At 38.1% G+C, this 12,134-nt stretch overlaps 1 protein-coding gene across 2 annotated transcripts in view; it reads right to left on the reverse strand.

Moving 5' to 3' along the window:
• Positions 1 to 12,134, reverse strand: part of LOC123517303 (DDB1- and CUL4-associated factor 5-like) — an 81,879-nt gene that overhangs the window by 12,118 nt on the left and 57,627 nt on the right. For both annotated transcript variants that reach the window (XM_045277251.1, XM_045277250.1), the window contains exons 9-11: positions 5,512 to 5,755; positions 1,839 to 1,996; positions 628 to 779 (exon numbers count right to left, since the gene is read on the reverse strand). In XM_045277251.1, the coding sequence (XP_045133186.1) occupies positions 628 to 779; positions 1,839 to 1,996; positions 5,512 to 5,755 (554 nt within the window). The remainder of the gene's footprint in view (positions 1 to 627; positions 780 to 1,838; positions 1,997 to 5,511; positions 5,756 to 12,134) is intronic.

Here is a 12,134-nt window from a genome sequence, read left to right on the forward strand (position 1 = left end):
CCCTGGACGTCACAACATTCGACCTGCCTACCCTCCTGGCGGCCTCAGGCGTCCACCCCTCTGGCAACATGCAGTCCTTCGCGTTCGTGGCCCTAATCAACAACAAAAACAAGCTTGTGTTTCATATTCCTACATACTTGTAAATAATATAACAATATAACCTTTTACTTATATAACGCTTCTACTCCTACCGCATTCCACAAAGCTCCCAGCTGTCCCGCCCTGGGCGTCACAACATTCGACCTGCCCACCCTCCTGGCAGCCTCAGGCCGCCCCTCTCGGCAACCTGCAGTCTTTCGCGTTCGCGGCCCTAATCAATATATTCCTACATAGTTGTAAATAATATACCAATATAACAATATAACCTTTTACTTACCTGAATAACCATAAAAAATGATTGGTTGAAAACTCTATAATATGCTTTGAAAGTACAAAAACTTGAGTTACATACAAAATCGACTTACATCATGTTTCAGGAACGTAACTCTGATGTAACTCGGGACCTTACTGTATATGTATATATACATACATATATATATATATATATATATATATATATATATGTATATATATATATATATATGTATAGAGAGAGAGAGAGAGAGAGAGAGAGAAATAGATGGTTACCTTCTTTGTGTGGTGAAAGAACGAAGAACATGCTGAGTTTTCTTGCGATTTCTTCGAAGGTGTTTCCTTTTTCTTCTTGCTCGTTTTGCAATTCTAAGTTTGGCTCGCTTTTTGGCAATCAGGTGCATGATCCATTCACTGCCTCCAGATATCTGTAATAGATTGGTGAAGTAATTCACTCAGAACTAAACCAAGCAAGCTGTGTGAGCCCATTCGAATTTCCTAGTAGAGAGCTGACTAGCTACTGCCATATGTTAACAACTTTTTTCTTTATGCATATCATTGTTAATTAGAGCAGCTTCTAAAATGCATTAAGGACGACCTATTACAGAAAGTAAATAATTAATAAATAAATTGTCAGAGAATGCACTGCCAATATTACAATTATGTACATGAAAGGTAAGCAACACTTCCATGAAACAGCTACCAAATCAGTACACACTGCCTGACAGGAGTGAATGGCATTATCATTGTTTTATGCTAAATATGTTACACATTCTATCTAGGAAAAAAAAAAAAAAAAAAATCAGAGGTAAAGTACCAACGAATTGGCTGAGTCTTAGTAATACTTGACAAACTCTCATATACCATGGAACTCCATTATTCATACACAATACAAATTCCATATAAATGGAAAAAATTTTTTGTTATAAGAAATAATGTAAATTGCATTAATCCATTCCAGACTAACAGATAATTGCTTATTTAACCCTTTACTGATGTTAATTGTTCACATAAGAAAGCACCACCTCATTTTGAGGCAGTAGGTGGTTATGGCTGGCTAAACTGTTCTATTTATATCTGCCCCCTCATCACCTACCCCTTAAAATCATCATACATAATTTCATTATGATGAGGGATTGTGCTTGGATTATGTTTCATGAACAGTATGACTAAATGCACTTGGATTGTTTCATAAATAGCATAATGGATGATTTTTCTATGTACCTAGTCATGCTCATGTGTGATTAGAGAGAGAGAGAGAGAGAGAGAGAGAGAGAGAGAGAGAGAGAGAGAGAGAGAGAGAGAGAGAGAGAGAGAGAGAGAGAGAGAGAGAGAGAGAGAGAGATAGTGGGTGCCTTGAGCATCTAGAGAGGAAATGTTCAAACATAAATTAGAAACTTCACTGCTATTTGGGGAATGTCTCTGGAAAGGGAAAGGTTTTGGAGATAAATACATCATATTGATAACACATATTATAGCCTACTTACTTTCTCTCTTTCATCTTCCTCATCTTCATCATCATCATCATCATCATCATCATCATTTTTTGGTGGATCATTGTTTGCATGTTGTCTCTGAAGTTGATTCAGCTGCACAGCTGCTTGCTGTTCATCAGAGCTGTCATGACCCGGACCCCTATTTGCTTCTAGATAGGAAAGAGATTGTGTTCATTCACCATTTAAAAACCTTGCTCTGTGCAAAAAACACTTAATTAGAAAATCCAGCTTCATTTAAGCTGGTTACCAAAGATAAGGCTGCCTTCAATGAAGATTTTGAAACAAGAATACTATAAGAAAAGCCACACTTTACATTAGGGAAAGCATCTATATGGGTATGGTCAGATATAAGGTAATCATAAACAGTAATCATAATCAATTACAGTTTTCAAGTAATAGTGTAGTGATTCATTATCCTCTTTTTTTTAAGTAATCATATTCATAATATAATCACAATTACTTTTGTGATTACATTAGCAGCTTTGGTTCTTTGATGGACCCCAACATATTGAGAGTTAGGGATGTACTGTATGTAGCCTATGGGCTTCCAATACTGTACTACATTACTAATAAACACATGCATTTCAGTAATTTTAAAAAAACAGTGGTATAGTATAAATCATACATCATTTAAACTAGATAGTAAAGACACTGACATAGATATTCTGTTCAGGGACGGTTAATTATCTATTCAAGGTGGTGTGAAATATGGTGCATTGGTAATACTTTGTTTACATTGTGGAGGAAAATGTGAAGTAATGGAGTAATGGGAGGTGCCAGGTGTCTGGTATTCATTGTTTACTTTATAGATCAGTGTTATGTTAGAAATTTAAAGTACAGTGCTATTTATTGTTTCTTTGTCTTTGTGTGTGGTAATCTGTAATAGGTACACATCAATATAAGTTAAGCATTCCTACAAAGTATGAGAATTCAAATGTTACATGAACTGGAAGTGTCGTGGACCATGATGTCAGCTGTCGCCTTGACTGAGAGACTAGCACCCCTGATTTCAAACATGGCTACATCAAAATTGACAGCATCTGAACACTTGATATAGGCCCTCTTGTACAGATGTGGCCTATAAAGTAAAGTGAAGACATTGCTGTCTTAAACTCATTCAGTAATGTTGGCAACTATAATCCAGGCTGGTGGCAGAACATAAATGACACAATTGTTTCTCTTTTTAAATGAATATAAGGTAAAATAGTTTTTATATTTCCATAATACTAGATTTACATGACTTTCAGCATGAAGTTTTGAATTTAACCAAACATCCGCTATCATAACTGGCTTGGTTAATTTGCATAATCCTGTTAGTGATTGGTTACTTTTATTACCATACTAAATATGTACACTGCTGGTCAGAGCAGAAGGCACGAAAAGGACCATGACTTCCACTGGGACCAAATTTCATTCATCCCTTCTTAACTCCTAAACATACGGCGTTATTCGCTGTATGTCGCTATCTGACAACTCTGCAGCTCTAGTAGCCAAAGTAGATGATATGTTTCCTTAGTCAAATTCGTTTGTGGATTGCGTGCTTGAATTTGAATTTTCTTTCATCCCCCCTCATGGCCCCTTTTTGTGGATGCTTGAGCTTACCATTGTGCCTTGTTACTACCTATTATGGGACCTTGGAAACTAATTGGAAAGGCCCAAATCTCAGTCATTTGTGCCTCAGTGAGGGAGAATAAGTCAAATCAAGAAATTGCCACAAACACTGTCATAGCTCTCAGAATTGTTCAACATTGGACCAAAATTTATCGTGAGGGAGGAAGAGACGCTTCGCCACCACCTTATAAGCCTGAAGGGCATAAATACAGTGTGACCTAGAGAACTGTGAACGTTATTCAAAGAAAGCTTGAGGCCAACCCTCCCATACATAGCAAGGAACTTACAGCCAGAAACTCTCTTTACTGGCTGGGTGACTGAAAGAAGTGTGCGGAGATATGTGAAAGGCGACATGTGATACTGGAGTTGCCGCGCAGTTTCAAAACCTTTCTACACACAATGGTCACCATAACAGTAAGTTTGCATTATGTGTCTCAGCACAAAGATTGGGACTTAGGTAAGTGGCATAGAGTACTTTGGTCATATGAGGTAAGCTTTCAGATTACAAACGACCAGAGAAACCGTGTGTTCGTATGAACCAAAATAACTACTTTGAGCTAATTCTATATGAGTTAGATGAGTGTATGGAAAAGTGCAATGCTCATAACTTCATGCAAGATGGTGCACCATGCCATACGACAAAGTTAATTGTTTAATTTCTGCATTGTCAGCCTTTTAAACCTTGGCCCGCAAGTTCGCCAGACCTGAACCGTATAAAAAATCTCAGGGCGTACATAAAACTGAAGCTAAAGGAGAGAGTTACCTTCTCCCTCCCACACCTCCCAGCCACTATTCAGGACATATGGGACAATATTGACGTTCAGTATCTCCACCACCTGGGTGATTCACTTCCCAAGAGACTCGAAAGGTCAAGAAGGCACGAGGGCACCCTATCAATTACTAAAATAGGTGAATACCCTCATTGAAACATATATTCTGTGTCATTAATCTCCTTCACAGGATGTCACAGGTACCACATCTTCTGTTCAGAGCAGCAGCGTAAAAGTATACATGAAAAAGTTACTATATTGTATTCATACCTCTATGTGAGTCAATAAAAGGTAGGATCTTGTCTTGCCTGATGCAGATATGTGAAGAGAGCAATGTCTTCACTTTACTTTATAGACCACATCTGTATGAAAGGGCCTATCAAGTGTTCAAATGCTGCCAATTTTGATGTAGCCATGTTTGAAATCAAAGGTACTAGAGTCTCAGTCAAGGCGACATCTGACACCATGGTCCACGACACTTCCAGTTCACACAACATTTGAATTCTCTTATGGTCATACTTTGTAGGAATGCTTAACTTATATTGATGTGTACCTATTACAGATTACCACACACAAAGACAAAGAAACAATAAATAGCACTGTACTTTAAATTTCTAACATAATCCTGGTCTATGTCAACAGTTCTTTTCAATGCACCATACTTCACAAAATCAACTTGAATAAATAATTAACTGTTCCTGAACAAAACATCTATGTCAATGTCTTTACTATCTTTAGTTTAAATGATGTATGATTTATACTGTACCACTGCTTTTTGAAACTACTGAAATGCATATATTTATTAGTAATATTAGTAGTTCATAGGCTACATACAGTACATCCCTAACCCCTGGTAAGTTGTGGGCACACTGTAAACTAATGATGCTAGTGTAATTGCAAAAGTGATCAACTACAATAACATTTTTAATCTATGATTACAGATTGTGAATAACCCATTTATGATTTACAGCTATCAGCAAGTAGGTAAGAGATATAGCTAGACCAAGAGGTACTGATCTCACAAATCAGGTGTGTGGTATCTAAGTCCTACCAAAAGATCAGTCACTATGAGCTCCAACTTCCATCTCTAGGCTGGCAGACCAGCAAATGACCATAGAACTGGTAAACCTAGCAAGCCTATGTGATTATTCAGTGATGACATTTTTAGTTCATGATGGGTCATAGATTTCATGAAAATTTACTGAATTTCACTGCTCAAACCAAACCTCCAAAAATTAGTAATTCTCCAAAAATTGAATAATTCAATGATATAATTAATGTACCATCATCTGAGTCATTGTCATCAGATTGAGAGGTTGCATGTGACAATGATGATTGTGTGGTGGTGGTGGTAGTCTCTGTATCATCATCATCGAGACCTGACCCTGGAGCATTATCATCAAGGTCATCAGAGAGATCAGTGTTGGATGTCCACCCCTCCACTTCTCGCTGCACCAGGGAGTCAAAGAACGCCATCATGCGGGGGTCCTCATCCATGCTACCATGACTATAATCATGATTCACATCCTGGGGGGGAAATCATATTTTCTTAGTAATAATATCAATCAATTCATTCAAACACCAAAATGATGCTTGCCATGTTGGGATTAGTCCCAACATGGCATGTATGCACTCTCAAATATTTCTTCATATCTTGTCTTCCAAGTCTTAAGGGAATGGAGAGAAAACCTCACTGCACTACACTGCACTCTGAGGATCAGTTACACAATATAGCTGCCTATTTTCTGCAGTATGGCATAAGAACATAGAATATTTCATTATATACACATATACCACTACAAGCATATATTCCTCTCACTCTTTCATTACTGAAAACTTTAATTAATTTTCTGTCTGTCCTCACACTCTTTCATTACTAATATTTGAATTAATTTCCTATCTGTTCAAAGTCTTTAATTTCCATCTGTCACTTATTCAGTTTTGATAGTAATGAGGCATAATAATTATATCTCTCAAAGATATCCCTTGCAGACTTTGCATCCATGAAATCTGCTTTTAGCCTTCTATCAATACTTATATAGATAGTCAGTCAGTTCCTTTTTAAATTATATTGTTGAAAGGAAAACATTTGCAGGAAACAGCCTTTGTTCAACATGATGTGCACTAGCCATTCATCACTCACTTCATCCCTTTTACCTATTACTTCATCCATGCATTTGCTATTTACTTTTGCACTCATTTTTTTTTTCTTCTTTTTTTTTTTTTTACGTAAGGAAGAGGAACCGGCCAAGGGCAAGAAAAAAAAAAAAGACCCACTTGAGTGCTGGCTCTCTAAAAAGTGTAAAAGCGTCAGCCAAAGTTGGGGAGCAAATGCCTCGATACCTTCCTCTTAAAAGAAGACAAGTCATAGAAATTCGGAAATACAGATGCAGGGAGGGAGTTCCAGAGTTTACCAGTGAAAGGGATGAATGACTGAGAGTACTGGTTAACTCTTGTGTTAGAGGGTGGTGACAATCATCGGTTTACTGAAACACCTGTAAGACTCAGGAGATTAACTGAGGATAATATGAATAAGGACTTTTCTGGATTTAGAGATGAAAGAGGCAACATGAGGAGATTGATAAATGTGGAAAGTTGACTTATACAGGGTTCGAGCGGGGCTCATAGTGTCCTGTCTCCATATCTCCACTTACCTAATTTTTCTTTAAAGCAATGCACATTATGTACCATAACAACTTCAAGAAGGAAGTGATGTCAAGTTTAATGAACAAGCAGGACAGACTGACAATGGAAAACATAGAGTTGAGATTGAGATTAGTCGAATGTGAAAAGGTTAGTGTAATCAATCAGGGATTAAAGGAGGAGATACATGAGATAAAGAAACAAAATTATATATTAAAGGATACATGTCACAACTATGAAAACTCCTTAACCCTTGAAGTACGGGGGGTTGATTTACTTTCCATCTGTTACAGTGAGGAAAAATCACACCTGTCAAAAATGCCAAAACGTTTTTTTTTTTTTTTTCCTTATAAAAGCATATTTCTTTGTTATTCTGAGTACAATGATGTAGTTTTCAACATGTTATCACCTATGAGAGCAAAACTATTGCATATCAAAAAATTCTCCCCAAACCTGTGGCAGAACCTGCTGCTAAGAAGTATCCCCAAGCTCTTATAACACCGTGCGAGTGCTCTCTCTCTCTCTCTCTCTCTCTCTCTCTCTCTCTCTCTCTCTCTCTCTCTCTCTCTCTCTCTCTCTCTCCTTTCAGGCATTTGAATTTGATGTAAAAGTCGGAACTTTTGCACTTTCATGTCATGAAAATGCAAACTCAGATATATGAAATAATGTGCAAAACAGGAAAAGAAAAAGAAACCACATATTTACAAGTATTGTGGATTTCTATAATAATTGGAATCTGGCAACTCTTATAAGCAATGGGATTCACGTGACTTGGCCGACAAGCACAGTCCTGTAGAGGCAACCATGGGTGACACACACCAGCACATTCCTCGAGGGGAGTACATGAGGAGGTTTATGAAAGTCTCTGTCGCCTATATCACTATCAAAATCACTACTGGAGTCTTCACTTTCTTCTGTCTCAATAAAAAAATCACTGTCTTCATTTTCATCATTTTCCTGAATGTCACTACCGAGTAACATTGACATAACATCACTTGGAGTACGGTTTCTTCCCTCCGGGTCACAAGGGTTGCCAGATGTCGCCTCGAAATGGGAAAAGATGACCTATTGTGAAGTAACATATGTCTCAAGGCTCGAGGAGGCAGGCGAGAAAAGATACCAGATACCTCCACTTGCCCCAGGACCAATAGTGAGGGAGAGAGATTCAAATGTTTAGCGCGGAAAAATCATAATTTCCAGAATGATCCCCGCCTCTCCGCAAGTGACGCTACAATCGTCCTGAAACATCACCGTACATTAAGGGCTAAGGAGCCTACAAAAAAAATACAGAATGAGATTGAGGATATGGTGGAAGTGAATTGGAAGAAAACAAGCTAAAGGAACCACAAAATGCATGGCAACAACAGAAAGAGGAAAAAGTTAAATTGTCAGAGGTAGTAGAGACAAATTCAAGAAAAAACAAAAGATGTTGTTATACAAATAATTAAAGGGAAAGAAGATCTAGTGAGAGATACAGTGGATAGGAGGAAATGTTTTGTGAATTTTGGGATGAAGGACAAAAAGAAAAAAATCCAAACAAGTTTATGAGAGAGAGTGAAGAGAGAGAATTGGCTAAAACTATTATCAAACAGGTCCAGGACAGCCCACATGAGCTGGGCCAGGAGATGGAGGAAGTGATTAGGTTGGGAAGATTTAGTGAAGTGGGTAGGAAACCAATGAAAGAGAAAATGAGATCTTATGATATAGAGAGAGGATGAAGAAGCATGGCAGTGAGGCATGGGGTGAGGCAGGGTCTGAAAGGGGGAGATAAAGTGCATGATGGAGAGGAGGGGAGGGTTCAAGGTCTCGCTGTCAGCCACAGCTGTCTCACATTATACATTTGTTTCTTGTTGTCTTCTCTTCTTGAAGATTCTGATTCTAATTCTTTCCAATTTATGCCTGTAGGGAGTTATTTCTGAAAAAGTAAAGCTAAATGACGGAAGATCCCTCGTGATGCCTGGCCATGTACAAGTCACTGAGTGTGAGAGACACAATTGAAATATATCGAGAAAAATATTCATATAAATTTTTTTTTGCATAGACACAGGCATTAAGTGATGCATAATTTTTTAAGGAATGAGTCATGCTATGATGCAACCACACAAGACATTTGAAAATGGCTTCCTGATGGGAAGGGTATTTATTATAAAAAATTAAACTACACCATCTGGTAACTTTGGAATTGAAGGTTTCGGAGAGACAACAATCCCAAAATAAATCCTGCACTGTCTCCCTAAAGTCCGAGTTGAACTGCCTGTGGGGGGAATTCGTATAAGTTAGACATTCACGTTTCTCGGACAACATATTTGTCCGAGTATGCGAAGGCCAACAGTAATACTGAAGCAAAGCACTGTGTCCATCTCATATGATCCTGATCTGTGCATATTTATCCAGTTGTATTTACCTAGTTGTATTGTACAGGGTTTAAGCGGAGCTCATAGTGTCCTGTCTCCATATCTCCACTTATCTAATTTTTCTTAACGCCTTCAGTACTGTGACGCATTTTCATCACGAGTTTTGTGTACGATTGGACAATTTCATTGACTTTATGGAGGATCTATGGAGCTCAGAAGATTAATGGCCAGAATCTTCACTATTTTAATCCCCACATAAGTTTCTCAAGCTACGTAAAATCATCAAATAATAAACAGAATCAATATGAAAACACGTCACAGTACTGAAGGGGTTAAAGCAATGCACATTATGTGCTGTAACAACTTCATCACTCAATGCAATCTACTTTTCCACTGTTCTATGTGGAAAACTGTATTTTCCAAAATTCTTCACACACTTCTTCCTAATCTTCTTAGCATGTTCTCTTTCTTGTCCCTCCAGCTTCTTCTGTCACCAGCACTAGGTCTTCCTTGTCTATCTGGTTAATGCCATTAACTACTTTAAGCAATGTTATTAAATCTCCTCTTTCTCTTCTATCTTGTAAGGGTGTGTGTGTGTGTGTGTGTGTGTGTGTGTGTGTGTGTGTGTGTACCTAGTTGTAGTTTTACAGGGCCTGTATGTGTGTGTGTGTGTGTGTGTGTGTATTTACCTAATTGTATTTTACCTAATTGTAACATACGGGAAAAGAGCTATGCTCGTGTTGTCCCGTCTCCATATCTATTAATGTCCAGCTTTTTCTTAAAATCATGAATATTCCTTGCGTTGACCACTTCCACGTCTAAACTATTCCATGCTTCCACCCTTCTATGAGGGAAGCTATATTTTTTCACATCTCTCCTATAAGTGGCCATTTTAGTTTTTTCCCATGCCCTCTCGACATTCTTTCATTCCACATACACAGATCTTCCCTATCCATTTTTTCCATGCCAATCATCACTCTGTATATTGCTATCAGGTCTCCCCTTTCTCTTCTGTTTTCCAGGGTCGGAAGTTGCATTCTTTTCAGTCTGTCTTCATAAGTCAAATCTCTTAAGTCAGGCACCATTTTGTTGCAGCCCTCTGTACTTTCTCTAGTTTCCTTATGTGTTTCTTTAAGTTCGAGCCCACTGTATTGTTGCATATTCAAGCCTCGGTCTTATCATTGCAGTAATTATTTTCTTCATCATTTCTTCATCTAAATATCTGAACGCCACTCTTATGTTCCTCAATAAGTTCAATACTTCTCCAATTATTTTGTTTATATGTCTCTCTGGCGATAGGTCATTGGTAATTGTCACCCCAAGGTCTTTTTCTTCATGACTGGTTTTATGTCTTCATTTCCTATCTTGTACATACTCCTGATTCTTCTTTCACTCTTGCCAAACTCTATTTTCTTGCATTTTGTCGTGTTGAACTCCATTTGCCATGTACAGCTCCATTTCCATATTCTGTCCAAGTCTTCCTGGAGTAGTTCGCAATCTTTGTCACATCTCACTTTTCTTAACAATTTTGCATCGTCTGCAAATAGGCTCACATAACTGGACACCCCATCCACCATGTCATTTATGTAGACTGCGAACATTACTGGTGCCAACACTGATCCCTGTGGAACTCCACTCTCCACCAAGCCCCATTCTGATGGTCTGTCCTTAATTATTGTTCTCATTTCTCTTCCTACCAAAAGTCTTCCATCCATTTTAGTAAACTGCCATGCACTCCTCCTACCATTTCAAGTTTCCAGATCAGTCTCCGGTGTGGTACCTTATCAAAGGCCTTTTTTAAATCCAGATATATTCCATCAGCCCAACCATCTCTTTCCTGTATTACATCTATCACCCTCGAATAGTAACATATCAGGTTTGTCGTGCATGAACGCCCTTTTCTAAAACCAAATTGACACTCACAAAGTATGTCATTTTCTCCAAGAAGTCTGTCCATCTATTCTTCACCACCCTCTCACACATCTTAGCTACCACACTTGTAAGTGACACTGGTCTATAGTTCAATGGGTCTCTCTTGTTACCTGATTTATAGATTGGGACAATGTTAGCTCTTTTCCAGTCTTGGGGCACTACACCTTCCCTTAATGAGGCATCAATTACTTCACAAACTTTTTCTGCCAGTTGCTCCTGCATTCTCTTAAAATCCATCCTGATACCCCATCAGGTCCCACAGCTTTTCTCACTTCTAAACTCCCCATCATATTCTTGATCTCCTCCACAGTTACTTGAAACTCCTTCATAATCCCTTTCTGTTCCATTACCAGTGGTTTGTCAAAAGCAGTCTCCTTTGTGAATACCTTCCGAAAGCATCCATTCATAGCCTCTGCCATTTCCTGGGATCCTCACTGCATACTCCATTTACTTCTAAACTTTCAATACTTTCTCTATTTTTGATGTTGTTGTTCACATGTCTGTAAAAAGCCTTGGTTGGTCTTTACATTTATCAATTATATCCTTTTCTTGTTTCTTTCTTTCTTCTCTTCTAATCAACACATATTCATTTCTTGCTCTTTTGTAACTTTCCCACTGCTTAATCCGTCTTTTCCTTCTCCACCTCTTCCATGCATCCTCTTTTCTTGTTCTAGCCTTTTCACATCTATCGTTAAACCAGTCCTGCTTTCCAACTTCTCTATGTTGTCTTATTGGTACAAATTTTTCTCACCTTCTTTGTATATTTTATAAATTCCTTCCACTTTTCATTTGCTCCTTAGCACTCTTGAATTTCATCCAATTTGTCTCTTGAAAGAATTTCTTTAGGTTTCCAAAATCTGTCTTGGCATAATTCCATCTTCCCACTTTATATTCTTCATTTCTTCTAGATTTCTCTTCATCTATCACCTTGAACTCCAAAACTGCATGATCACTCTTTGCTAAAGGGCACTCCACCC

The sequence above is a fragment of the Portunus trituberculatus genome, chromosome 42, assembly GCF_017591435.1.
Source record: "Portunus trituberculatus isolate SZX2019 chromosome 42, ASM1759143v1, whole genome shotgun sequence".
NCBI classification, from domain to species: Eukaryota; Metazoa; Arthropoda; class Malacostraca; order Decapoda; family Portunidae; genus Portunus; species Portunus trituberculatus.